At 46.2% G+C, this 14,195-nt stretch overlaps 1 protein-coding gene across 6 annotated transcripts in view; it reads right to left on the bottom strand.

The window, feature by feature from the left end:
- The window catches only part of specc1la (sperm antigen with calponin homology and coiled-coil domains 1-like a), a 364,982-nt gene that overhangs the window by 92,312 nt on the left and 258,475 nt on the right, over nt 1–14,195 (bottom strand). For all 6 annotated transcript variants that reach the window (XM_078226760.1, XM_078226763.1, XM_078226764.1 and 3 more), the window contains exon 12: nt 10,750–10,909. In XM_078226760.1, coding sequence (XP_078082886.1) covers nt 10,750–10,909 — 160 coding nt within the window. The remainder of the gene's footprint in view (nt 1–10,749; nt 10,910–14,195) is intronic.

The following is a 14,195-nucleotide window of genomic DNA, read 5'->3' as shown; positions in this document are numbered from 1 at the left end:
AGTCTACCTCGTCTCTCCTCATAAGCCAATCCTGTCAACTCCAGAATCAACCTAATGAATCTCCTCTGCATCCCCTCCAGTGCCAGTATATCCTTTCTCAAGTAAGGAGACCAAAACTGTACACAGTACTCCAGGTGTGGCCTCACCAGCACCTTATACAGCTGCAACATAACTTCCCTGTTTTTAAACTCCATCCCTCTGAAAATGAAGGACAAAATTCCATTTTGTTTGCTGTATCTGAACATGGATTGCTTTTCTTAAAAAACCGAATCAAAGTCTAAGGTTTATCGCACAGAGAAACACAGAGCTTGGAGAAGGTCAAACAGGTGAGAGATAAGTCAATGATTAGGTGATGCCAAGTTGGATTTTGGAATATGTGAAGCTTTTGGAGATATTCACCTCTCAATCTTTTCCAAAAAATAATAACAGAAATTGAAGTACCACAAAGAATAACCAATAAAGATGTCAATCAATGCTTAACACTCCTCTTCAGCCAATGCAGCCAGGCCTCTTAAATAAAAGCAAATTACTGTGGATGCTAGAATCTGAAAACAAAAGAGAAAATGCTGGAAAATCTCAGCAGGTCTGGCAGCATCTGTAAGGAGAGAAAAGAGCTGATGTTTCGAGTCCAGATGATCCTTTGTCAAAGCATCCTTTGTCAGAGCTTTGACAAAGAGTCATCTCTTTTCTCTCCTTACAGATGCTGCCAGACCTGCTGAGATTTTCCAGCATTTTCTCTTTTGGTAACCAGGCCTCCTGCTGGCCTGAACACATTAGCCATTCTCAGAGCTCAGCCAAGCATTCATAATAAGCCTATCCGGACAAACAGATGTCTGGTTTGTTTTGTGAATCTGGTGTAATAAAGATTGGTGGTCCAATTAGCTGAAGATTGTTTAGAGTAGAATCAAACAGCAAAACAGTTTGGAACTGTGAACTGCCTGTTCACTTAAGGTTTGATTATGTTTTACATTGAAATAAAGAGGAAGGAGCAACTGGAACAGCACTAACTGTTGATTAACATAGTTTATCTGAGATTAACACAGCCTTGGAACCAGCACATACATCACAGGGTCCCTCCCCAAACTAACAACAATGCAACCCAGAGTTTAAATAAGTATGAAGGGGGTGCAGGAAAAGCCAGACACTGGAGATGTAAGGTTGGAATGAAAGCAATTGCTCAGTGTAAAATAGAACCAAGCTCTTCAAGAGAAATCAAGATGTGGAAGGGCAGAGAAAAGGAAAAATTGCAACACCATCTAAACCTAATCTGGAATGTTGTTTTATATCAGTAAAAATATTAGCTTTTATTAGTGTTAGCTTTTATTAACAGGGGGTTGGAGTTTAAGAGCCATGGGGTTATGCTGCAACTGTACAGGACCTTGGTGAGACCACATTTGGAATACTGTGTGCCGTTCTGGTCACCTCACTATAAGAAGGATGTGGAAGCGCTGGAAAGAGTGCAGAGGAGATTTACCAGGATGCTGCCTGGTTTGGAGGGTAGGTCTTATGAGGAAAGGTCGAGGGAGCTAGGGCTGTTCTCTCTGGAGCGGAGGAGGCTGAGGGGAGACTTAATAGAGGTTTATAAAATGATGAAGGGGATAGATAGAGTGAACGTTCAAAGACTATTTCCTCGGGTGGATGGAGCTATTACAAGGGGGCATAACTATAGGGTTCATGGTGGGAGATATAGGAAGGATACCAGAGGTAGGTTCTTTACGCAGAGAGTGGTTGGGGTGTGGAATGGACTGCCTGCAGTGATAGTGGAGTCAGACACTTTAGGAACATTTAAGCGGTTATTGGATAGGCACATGGAGCACACCAGGATGATAGGGAGTGGGATAGCTTGATCTTGGTTTCAGATAAAGCTCGGCACAACATCGTGGGCCAAAGGGCCTGTTCTGTGCTGTACTGTTCTATGTTCTAAATCATAGGGAATAAATTAGGGGTGAAGTGCCAATGAGCTAAAGGGTACATTAGGAGGTACATTACAGCAGTAACTAAACCACCCCCTTCCTGGTACACCTTGGGTGAAGGTGTGGTTGATGGCGTGAAGCTTGGCTTCCACATGTGCGCAGGCACAAGCATTGTCAGTACATTGAAGTTTAATGACAGAGGATGGGATGACCTTGGATCTGGCCTGCAGGCAGTGGAAGCTGAACAGATTCTAGTTTGTTCTGTAGTTTAACTCCACTCCAGTGGGAAGCTTGCTGAGGGCGAGATGGAGCATCGCTGCAAGGAAGATTGAGAAGAGCATTTGTGTGATGACACAGCTTTGCCTGACCCCAGTCTGAACGTTGTGAATTGGGTCTGTGGTGAACATTGGTCAGGATTGCGGCTTGCATGTCATCATGAAGTAGGTGGAGGATGACGACAAATTTTTGGGGGCCGCCGAAACGGAGGACGCCGCTCCATACCACCTCGCGGTTGACAATATCAAAGGTTTTTGTGAAGTCAAAGGAGGGCATGTACAATGGTTGATGCTGTTCCCTGCATTTCTCTTGTAGTTGCCATGCAGTGAAGATGATGTCTGTTGTGCCCCTCCGTGGGTGGAATTTACATTGTGACTCTGGGAGGAGCTACTCAGCCAGAGGGAGAAGGCAGTTAAAGAGGACTCTTGCGATGTCCTTCCCCGTGGCCAACAGCAGGTTAATTCCTCTGTAGTTACTGCAGTCGAACTTGTCATCTTTCCTCAAGAGAGTCACAAGAATGGTGTCTCTAGAGATGTCCCAGCATATTCTCCTTCCAGATGAGGGGAATCTTTATTTTAAGGGATGGAGAATGCCTGTCCGCCAGTTCTTTTATCGTAGGGAGGGTATTGCACACCAGATACCACATGGGCTTGAGGAAGCAAGGCCTTGGTCCAGTGACAAGGGGGGCCCAAGGTGACCCGAGACCCGATTTTGATGTATGGACTAAGGGCAGACAATAACACCTATTCTTACTGTCTTCCTTTCCAAAGGACCTCTCTCCCTGGGAACCACAACCTGCAGTGTTAGCTGTTCTCCTCAATGAAGACTCTTTCTTTATTCCCCACTCTCCTCACCGAAGTCTCGCTCTTTATTCCCCGCTTTCCTCACCGAAGTTTCGCTCTTTTTTCCCCACTCTCAAGTTTCGCTCTTTATTCCCCACTTTCCTCACTGACATTTTGCTCTTTATTCCCCACTCTCCTCACTGAGCTTTCGCTCTTTATTCCCCACTCTACTCACTGACGTTTTGCTCTTTATTCCCCACTTTCCTCACTGACATTTTGCTCTTTATTCCCCACTCTCTTCACTGAGGTTTCGCTCTTTATTCCCCACTCTCAAGTTTCGCTCTTTATTCCCCACTTTCCTCACTGAAGTTTCGCTCTTTATTCCCCACTCTCCTCACTGAGGCTTCGCTCTTTATTCCCAACTCTCAAGTTTCGCTCTTTATTCCCGACTTTCCTCACTGAAGTCTCGCTCTTTATTCCCCACTCTCCTCACTGAAGTCTCGCTCTTTATTCCCCGCTCTCCTCAGAGGTTTCGCTCTTTATTCCCCGCTCTCCTCACTGACGTCTCGCTCTTTATTCCCCACACTCCTCACTGACGTCTCGCTCTTTATTCCCCGCTCTCCTCACTGAAGTCTCGCTCTTTATTCCCCACTCTCCTCACTGAAGTTTCGCTCTTTATTCCCCACTCTCCTCACTGAAGTCTCGCTCTTCATTCCCCACTCTCCTCACTGAGGTTTCGCTCTTTATTCCCCGCTCTCCTCACTGACGTCTCGCTCTTTATTCCCCACTCTCCTCACTGACGTCTCGCTCTTTATTCCCCGCTCTCCTCACTGAAGTCTCGCTCTTTATTCCCCACTCTCCTCACTGAAGTTTCGCTCTTTATTCCCCACTCTCCTCACTGAAGTCTCGCTCTTTATTCCCCACTCTCCTCACTGAGGTTTCGCTCTTTATTCCCCGCTCTCCTCACTGAAGTCTCGCTCTTTATTCCCCGCTCTCCTCACCGAAGTCTCGCTCTTTATTCCCCACTCTACTCACTGACGTTTTGCTCTTTATTCCCCACTTTCCTCACTGACATTTTGCTCTTTATTCCCCACTCTCTTCACTGAGGTTTCGCTCTTTATTCCCCACTCTCAAGTTTCGCTCTTTATTCCCCACTTTCCTCACTGAAGTTTCGCTCTTTATTCCCCACTCTCCTCACTGAGGCTTCGCTCTTTATTCCCAACTCTCAAGTTTCGCTCTTTATTCCCGACTTTCCTCACTGAAGTCTCGCTCTTTATTCCCCACTCTCCTCACTGAAGTCTCGCTCTTTATTCCCCGCTCTCCTCAGAGGTTTCGCTCTTTATTCCCCGCTCTCCTCACTGACGTCTCGCTCTTTATTCCCCACTCTCCTCACTGACGTCTCGCTCTTTATTCCCCGCTCTCCTCACTGAAGTCTCGCTCTTTATTCCCCACTCTCCTCACTGAAGTTTCGCTCTTTATTCCCCACTCTCCTCACTGAAGTCTCGCTCTTCATTCCCCACTCTCCTCACTGAGGTTTCGCTCTTTATTCCCCGCTCTCCTCACTGACGTCTCGCTCTTTATTCCCCACTCTCCTCACTGACGTCTCGCTCTTTATTCCCCGCTCTCCTCACTGAAGTCTCGCTCTTTATTCCCCACTCTCCTCACTGAAGTTTCGCTCTTTATTCCCCACTCTCCTCACTGAAGTCTCGCTCTTTATTCCCCACTCTCCTCACTGAGGTTTCGCTCTTTATTCCCCGCTCTCCTCACTGAAGTCTCGCTCTTTATTCCCCGCTCTCCTCACCGAAGTCTCGCTCTTTATTCCCCACTCTCCTCACTGAAGTCTCGCTCTTTATTCCCCACTCTCCTCACTGAAGTCTCGCTCTTTATTCCCCGCTCTCCTCACTGAAGTCTCGCTCTTTATTCCCCACTCTCCTCACTGAAGTCTCGCTCTTTATTCCCCACTTTCCTCACTGAGGTTTCGCTCTTTATTCCCCGCTCTCCTCACTGAAGTCTCGCTCTTTATTCCCCGCTCTCCTCACTGAAGTCTCGCTCTTTATTCCCCACTCTCCTCACTGAGGTTTCGCTCTTTATTCCCCACTCTCCTCACTGAAGTCTCGCTCTTTATTCCCAACTCTCCTCACTGAGGCTTCGCTCTTTATTGCCCGCTCTCCTCACTGAAGTCTCGCTCTTTATTCCCCACTCTCCTCACTGAGGATTCGCTCTTTATTCCCCACTTTCCTCACTGAAGTCTCGCTCTTTATTCCCCGCTTTCCTCACCGAGGCTTCGCTCTTTATTCCCCGCTCTCCTCACCGAAGTCTCGCTCTTTATTCCCCACTCTCCTCACTGAAGTCTCGCTCTTTATTCCCCACTCTCCTCACTGAGGTTTCGCTCTTTATTCCTCGCTCTCCTCACTGAAGTCTCGCTCTTTATTCCCCACTCTCCTCACTGAAGTCTCGCTCTTTATTCCCCGCTCTCCTCACTGACGTCACGCTCTTTATTTCCCACTCTCCTCACTGAAGTCTCGCTCTTTATTCCCCACTCTCCTCACTGAGGTTTCGCTCTTTATTCCCCGCTCTCCTCACTGAAGTCTCGCTCTTTATTCCCCACTCTCCTCACTGAAGTCTCGCTCTTTATTCCCCACTCTCCTCACTGACGTCTCGCTCTTTATTCCCCACTCTCCTCACTGAAGTCTCGCTCTTTATTCCCCGCTCTCCTCACTGAGGCTTCGCTCTTTATTCCCCGCTCTCCTCACTGAAGTCTCGCTCTTTATTCCCAACTCTCCTCACTGAGGCTTCGCTCTTTATTCCCCACTCTCCTCACTGAGGTCTCGCTCTTTATTCCCCACTCTCCTCACTGAAGTCTCGTTCTTTATTCCCCACTCTCCTCACTGACGTCTCGCTCTTTATTCCCCACTCTCCTCACTGAAGTCTCGCTCTTTATTCCCCACTTTCCTCACTGAGGTTTCGCTCTTTATTCCCCGCTCTCCTCACTGAAGTCTCGCTCTTTATTCCCCGCTCTCCTCACTGAAGTCTCGCTCTTTATTCCCAACTCTCCTCACTGAGGCTTCGCTCTTTATTCCCCACTCTCCTCACTGAAGTCTCGCTCTTTATTCCCAACTCTCCTCACTGAGGCTTCGCTCTTTATTCCCCGCTCTCCTCACTGAAGTCTCGCTCTTTATTCCCAACTCTCCTCACTGAGGCTTCGCTCTTTATTCCCCACTCTCCTCACTGAAGTCTCGCTCTTTATTCCCAACTCTCCTCAGAGGCTTCGCTCTTTATTCCCCGCTCTCCTCACTGAAGTCTCGCTCTTTATTCCCCACTCTCCTCACTGAAGTCTCGCTCTTTATTCCCCACTCTCCTCACTGAAGTCTCGCTCTTTATTCCCCACTCTCCTCACTGAAGTCTCGCTCTTTATTCCCCACTTTCCTCACTGAAGTCTCGCTCTTTATTCCCCACTTTCCTCACTGAGGTTTCGCTCTTTATTCCCCGCTCTCCTCACTGAAGTCTCGCTCTTTATTCCCCACTCTCCTCACTGAAGTCTCGCTCTTTATTCCCCACTCTCCTCACTGAAGTCTCGCTCTTTATTCCCAACTCTCCTCACTGAGGCTTCGCTCTTTATTCCCCGCTCTCCTCACTGAAGTCTCGCTCTTTATTCCCAACTCTCCTCACTGAGGCTTCGCTCTTTATTCCCCGCTCTCCTCACTGAAGTCTCGCTCTTTATTCCCCACTCTACTCACTGAAGTCTCGCTCTTTATTCCCCACTCTCCTCACTGAAGTCTCGCTCTTTATTCCCCACTCTCCTCACTGAAGTCTCGCTCTTTATTCCCCACTCTCCTCACTGAAGTCTCGCTCTTTATTCCCCACTCTCCTCACTGAAGTCTCGCTCTTTATTCCCTGCTCTCCTCACTGAAGTCTCGCTCTTTATTCCCCACTCTCCTCACTGAGGCTTCGCTCTTTATTCCCCGCTCTCCTCACTGAAGTCTCGCTCTTTATTCCCCACTTTCCTCACTGAAGTCTCGCTCTTTATTCCCCGCTCTCCTCACTGAGATTTCGCTCTTTATTCCCCGCTCTCCTCACTGAAGTCTCGCTCTTTATTCCCCACTCTCCTCACTGAAGTCTCGCTCTTTATTCCCAACTCTCCTCACTGAGGCTTCGCTCTTTATTCCCCGCTCTCCTCACTGAAGTCTCGCTCTTTATTCCCCGCTTTCCTCACCGAGGCTTCGCTCTTTATTCCCCACTCTCCTCACTGAAGTCTCGCTCTTTATTCCCCACTCTCCTCACTGAGGCTTCGCTCTTTATTCCCCGCTCTCCTCACTGAAGTCTCGCTCTTTATGCCCCGCTTTCCTCACTGAGGCTTCGCTCTTTATTCCCCACTCTCCTCACTGAAGTCTCGCTCTTTATTCCCCACTCTCCTCACTGAGGCTTCGCTCTTTATTCCCCACTCTCCTCACTGAAGTCTCGCTCTTTATTCCCCACTCTCCTCACTGAAGTCTCGCTCTTTATTCCCCACTCTCCTCACTGAGGTCTCGCTCTTTATTCCCCACTCTCCTCACTGAAGTCTCGCTCTTTATTCCCCGCTCTCCTCACTGAAGTCTCGCTCTTTATTCCCCACTCTCCTCACTGAGGCTTCGCTCTTTATTCCCCGCTCTCCTCACTGAAGTCTCGCTCTTTATTCCCCACTTTCCTCACTGAAGTCTCGCTCTTTATTCCCCGCTCTCCTCACTGAGGTTTCGCTCTTTATTCCCCGCTCTCCTCACTGAAGTCTCGCTCTTTATTCCCCACTCTCCTCACTGAAGTCTCGCTCTTTATTCCCGACTCTCCTCACTGAGGCTTCGCTCTTTATTCCCCGCTCTCCTCACTGAAGTCTCGCTCTTTATTCCCCGCTTTCCTCACCGAGGCTTCGCTCTTTATTCCCCACTCTCCTCACTGAAGTCTCGCTCTTTATTCCCCACTCTCCTCACTGAGGCTTCGCTCTTTATTCCCCGCTCTCCTCACTGAAGTCTCGCTCTTTATTCCCCGCTTTCCTTGCTGAAGTCTTGCATTTACAGTAATAGAAAAGTGTTTAATTATTTGTATAGTATTAGAATTTTCATCCACTTCAAATGGTAAAAACTAAATAAATTTTTACCATTTGACACAGCACGGCTCTCACAGTCAATGTTGTGAGCAATCAGCACGCACCTCATTTCAGTTGCTCTTGCTTTACGTGCGAATCACTTCAGTACTGGTCCAGAAAAACTACGTCTGTGGAAATCAACGGCAACCCTGTGAGTGGGCAACGGTCAACTAAATGTCTCGTGGGCTGCACTCAGAACCCAGAAGCGCCTCATGTGACCCCCAGGCTGCAGGTTGCCCAGCACTGCTTCAAATCATTCAGTTAATTATTCAAGTGCCTGAGCTGAGTGTGGAAACATTGTGCCATCATGATGGTGACACTGCAGGTACCGGAACGGTCTGTCACAGGGAAGAATCATGATCTCCGGATTAGACAACTGCAGCTCAGGGATTTAGCTTAATGAACAAAGGTTTGAACTCAATTCAGTGTCACAAAGATATCTGAATTCAGAAATGTAGCACTCCAATTTCAGACTAGCCTGAGCCAAAAGCTGAAGCATGGATAACCGGAAAACTTCAATAAAAACTATATGGAACAATTTCGGCAAAGTGAGAGGCCGAAAGAAAGGATTTGAAATTTGTTAATTGGTAACAAAGAACAGGACTATGATAGGGCTGTCACTAATGTCACTTAGGTTCTTACAAAAGAAAGAGGAAGGTCCACCAGACACTCAGGGGTGGAGTGTTCTGGAAGGCCTTCTGTCGAGGACATGGGTCTATTAAGTTCACATGACCACTCACACCCACCTCTATCAAAGAGGTAGTGCTACTAACAGTGCCTGGATGGAGTTCCTCTTTCACAGTACGGAACATCACATTTACAATGCAAAACTTCTATGGCTAGCAAACTGTTGCTTGATCCTTCATTACTCTGTTTTTTATCCATAGAACTATCTTGGACAGTAAATGGGTCAAACCAAGAAACACTTTCTATCTTTATCAAATTCTCTCACTTGCTCTCTTTCAACCAGCAACACACACTCGTGGTTTTTCATGGTCATCAGCACCTCTGCATTAAGCTGCATAAATGCTTACCATGATGTGGAGATGCCGGCGTTGGACTGGGGTAAACACAGTAAGAAGTTTAACAACACCAGGTTAAAGTCCAACAGGTTTATTTGGTAGCAAAAGCCACACAAGCTTTCGAGGCTCTGAGCCCCTTCTTCAGGTGAGTGGGAATTCTGTTCACAAACAGAACTTATAAGACACAGACTCAATTTACATGAATAATGGTTGGAATGCGAATACTTACAACTAATCCAGTCTTTAAGAAACAAAACAATGGGAGTGGAGAGAGCATCAAGACAGGTTAAAAAGATGTGTATTGTCTCCAGACAAGACAGCCAGTGAAACTCTGCAGGTCCACGCAACTGTGGGAGTTACAAATAGTGTGACATAAATTCTGATTCTAGGATCGCATGATAAAGACTCAGGAGGAAAAAAGCAGAAATATTTATGTGAAATAGTGTGACATAAACCCAATATCCCGGTTGAGGCCGTCCTTGTGTGTGCGGAACCTGGCTATCAGTTTCTGCTCCGCCAACTCGGCCAACGTTGTCTACCTGATACGCTGCAAGAAAGGATGTCCCGAGGCATGGTACATTGGGGAAACCATGCAGACGCTGCGACAACGGATGAATGAACACCGCTCGACAATCACCAGGCAAGACTGTTCTCTTCCTGTTGGGGAGCACTTCAGCGGTCACGGGCATTCGGCCTCTGATATTCGGGTAAGCGTTCTCCAAGGCGGCGTTCGCGACACACGACAGCGCAGAGTCGCGGAGCAGAAACTGATAGCCAGGTTCCGCACACACAAGGACGGCCTCAACCGGGATATTGGGTTTATGTCACACTATTTCACATAAATATTTCTGCTTTTTTCCTCCTGAGTCTTTATCATGCGATCCTAGAATCAGAATTTATGTCACACTATTTGTAACTCCCACAGTTGCGTGGACCTGCAGAGTTTCACTGGCTGTCTTGTCTGGAGACAATACACATCTTTTTAACCTGTCTTGATGCTCTCTCCACTCCCATTGTTTTGTTTCTTAAAGACTGGATTAGTTGTAAGTATTCGCATTCCAACCATTATTCATGTAAATTGAGTCTGTGTCTTATAAGTTCTGTTTGTGAACAGAATTCCCACTCACCTGAAGAAGGGGCTCAGAGCCTCGAAAGCTTGTGTGGCTTTTGCTACCAAATAAACCTGTTGGACTTTAACCTGGTGTTGTTAAATGCTTACCTTCAGAGGTGAACACAAGCAGCATGTACTGGACTACACACAGCCAAGCCTACACTGATTCTCAACAGATGTCCACAGGGACACACAGGTCAATAGTGTGCAATGCATGATAAAGGAAGATTAGCTAGTTCTCTTCTTACTAGCCCAGACATACTGTATATCCCACCAGCTTAAGATCAATAACCTAATCACTTATTGAAAATCAGCCCAAGGGTCTGATGTGTATGATTCCATCACAATAACGTGCAAACACATTAGGAAATCCTCACCGTCAGTTTGAAATTATCTTTGCCATCAGTCAATCTCTCAGCACCACCTTCCAAAAACTGGTATCCATCAACAGAATTAGAGGCAATGTAAGTGCTGAAAAGTTGCACTTCCTAACTGCCTGTGAAAAGATCTAGCCAAGTGGAGTAGTTACCTGAGCCGGCTGCGTGCAGTTGGAGTGACTGACGCTGTGGGTGATGAAGATGTCAAAGACAGTTGTGGAGATGTGGTTCCCATTCCCATTAATGATGCTGGAGAGGAACCATCTGTGACTGTTAGATCACGTTTAATCTCCTCACTGCTCCTTCGAGACACTGCAGAAAAAATGAAATCGATCACTGAAAATGCAACTCTGCCACTATCCAACAGTACATCTCAGGAGTCCAGTACAACATAGCTCACAATGAAAAATAATACAACGCTCACATGCATCCCGAGTCAGCAAATAGGAATTCTGCATCTAAAATACTGGTAGACTTCAGAGCCTAAGTGGCAGACTGGTTTGAGGAACATGTTTTCTTGAAAGTTCCTGCTCATGGATTCTGTGTCACTATCTGGGAGCATGGGATTTCGCATTAAATTGTGGAAGGATAACTTTCCATGCCATTTTTGCAGAAACTAGTATTCCTGGGATCATAGAATCATACAGTGCAGAAGAGGCCCTTCGGCCCATCGAGCCTGCACCAACACGCAACGTTATCTACATGGTCTTTAGCAAGGCCTTTGACAAGGTACCGCATGGTAGGTTGTAACATAAATCTCACGGGATCCAGGGTGAGGTAGCCAATTGGATACAAAATTGGCTTGATGACAGAAGCCAGAGGGAGGTTGTAGAGAGTTGTTTTTCAAACTGGAGGCCTGTGACCAGCAATGTGCCTCAGGATCGATGCTGGATCCACTGTTATTTGTCATTTATAGTCATGATTTGGATGAGAATATAGGAGGCATGGTAAGTAAGTTTGCAGATGACATCAAGATTGGTGGCATAGTGGACAGTGAAGGTGGTTATTTAGGATTCCAACGGGATCTTAATCAATTGGGCCAGTGGGCTGATGAATGGCAGATGGAGTTTAATTTAGATAAATGTGAAGTGATGCATTTTGGCAGATCGAACCAGGGCAGGACTTACTCAGTTAATGGTAGGGCACTGGGGGGTGTTATAGAACAAAGAGATCTTGGGGTATCGGTTCATAGCTCCTTGAAAGTGGAGTCATAGGTGGACAGAGTGGTGAAGGCGGCATTCGGCATGCTTGGTTTCATTGGTCAGAACATTGAATACAGGAGTTGGGACATTGTGTTGAAGTTGTACAAGACATTCGTAAGGCCAAACTCGGAATATTGTGTACAGCTCTGTTCACCCTATTATTGAAAGGCTATTATTAAACTAGAAAGAGTGCAGAAAAGATTTACTAGGATGCTAGTGGGACTTGATGGTTTGAGTTATAAGGACAGGTTGGTTAGACTGGGACTTTTTTCCTTGGAGTGTAGGTGACTTAGGGGTGATCTTATAGAGGTCTATAAAATAATGAGGGGCACAGATAAAGTAGATAGTCAACATCTTTTTCAAAAGGTAGGGGAGTCTAAAATTGGAGGGCGCAGGTTTAAGGTGAGGGGGGAGAGATACAAAAGGGTCCAGAGGGGTAATTTTTTCACACAGAGGGTAGTGAGTGCTTGGAACGAGCTGCCAGAGGTATAGTAGAGGCGGGTACAATTTTGTCTTTTAAAAAGCATTTAGACAGTTACATGGATAGGATGGGTATAGAGGGATATGGGCCAAATGTGGGCAATTGGGGCTAGCTTAGTGGTTAAAAAAAAGGATGGCATGGACAAGTTGGGCCAAAGGGCCTGTTTCCATGCTGTAAAGCTCTATGACTCTAATTGTATACAGATACAGCAAGTAATTAGGAAAGCTAATAGACTTCATTTATTGCGAGGGGAATTGAATACAAAAGTAGGCAGTTTATGCTTCAGTTATACAGAGCATTGGTGAGATCACATCTATTGTGTACAGCATTGGTGTCCTTATTTAAGGAAACATGTAAAGGCAGTTCAGAGATTGTTTACCAGATTAATACCAGGAACAGGCATGTTGTCTTATGAGGAAAAGATGGAGTGGTTAAATTTGTATCCACTAGAGTTTATAAGAGTAAGAGAATACCTTATCAAAGAGTGAAACCTGAGGGGTACTGACAGAGTGGATGTGGACAGGCTGTTTCCTCTTGTCAGAGAACCTAGAACTAGGGGTCACTGTTAAAAATAAGGGGTCGCTCATTTAAAATGGAGATGAAGAGAACATTTTCTCTGAGGGTTGAGTGTCTCTGGAACTCTCATCCTCCAAAGGCAGTGGAAGCAGAGTCTTTGAATATTTTTAAGACTAGATAGATCCTTGATTAACAAGGGGGTGAAAGGTTATGAGGGATCCAGAGTGGCCTACTCCTACTTCTTATGGTTGTATGAGATCCAGGCGCAGGGTGACCTTAAAGGTGACCTATAGCATCATGTCAACATGTTTGGCTGGGAGGTACCAATTCTGCCAAGGCACCTGACTGAACCTCGCAAGGCCACTGGCAAATATCAAAGCTTTACTACAACCTGTGGTAGAAGAATTGGGCCATTAAGGAGGACATGAAGACCCTAACTTGGTGGCAGGACTTGTGGAACTAGAGACTTAATGCACAAATTCATCCTTGGACAGGAATCATCTGACACGTTTTGAAAATCGTACAATTAGCAATTGTTTGCATATGCTTCTCGAAAAATATAGCAGGAGGTAGTGAAGATGGGCTGAAAGGCTCGCCAAAGCAGTGGCTAAGGAGCAAGAAAAGTGGGAGAGAATACCCCTCCAACCACAGGGTACAACCAAATGTTCAGTGATGTTTCTAAACAAAAGCGAGATGCTGTTTAATGCAGGGGTGGTGGGTGGTGCACTTGAAGGGACTTAGCACTCGACATTAGAAAACCCAGGCTGCACCCAAGTATTTGGGTACAAATCGAGCCAAAAGAGGCGCAAGGTAAAAGCCTAGGGATGTGACACCCGCTGAGTCCAGTAGGATTCCTGGACATCCCCCAGATAGTGAATCCAGGTGAATGGCCTATCTGGCTCAGATGGTTCTGGCTAGGGCCAACAGGAAGGACTGGTGTGGGGCAACTATGGGTCAATAAATTGATTGTTGCTTTTTTATTGTTCAAGGGCTAATTGTGATTGATTGAATTTTGCTGTGGTTAATTGAGTTAGCTGGAATAATATGGTCACACTGGGAGAAGTATAGCTACTGTAACCGTTGATTCTTTGAGAAGGACTTGTTTTGCTAAGTATTTCTCCCCTACATATGCCTGAATAAACTTTGATATTCTTCAGATCTCTGTCTCTCGAATGGTGCTCGGAATCCCCACAACACTGCATCCAGTAAAGAAAAGATTGATGGAATTCAATACCAATGAAGCAGATGGATTTAGCAGTGACAGATGTATTTTAAACTGAACAAACGCAAAGTAATATCAGGCATCTTGGACGACATATACAAAGTAAATATGTATCTATTGGCAATAACACACAAGGGCTGGATGATTATACTCAGGGGCTAAAAGAATCTGTTATGT

Source organism: Mustelus asterias, chromosome 13, assembly GCF_964213995.1.
Source record: "Mustelus asterias chromosome 13, sMusAst1.hap1.1, whole genome shotgun sequence".
In the NCBI taxonomy this organism is placed as follows: Eukaryota; Metazoa; Chordata; class Chondrichthyes; order Carcharhiniformes; family Triakidae; genus Mustelus; species Mustelus asterias.
The sequence above is the reverse complement of the archived record's forward strand: the minus strand, read 5'-3'. Positions and strand labels throughout refer to the sequence as shown.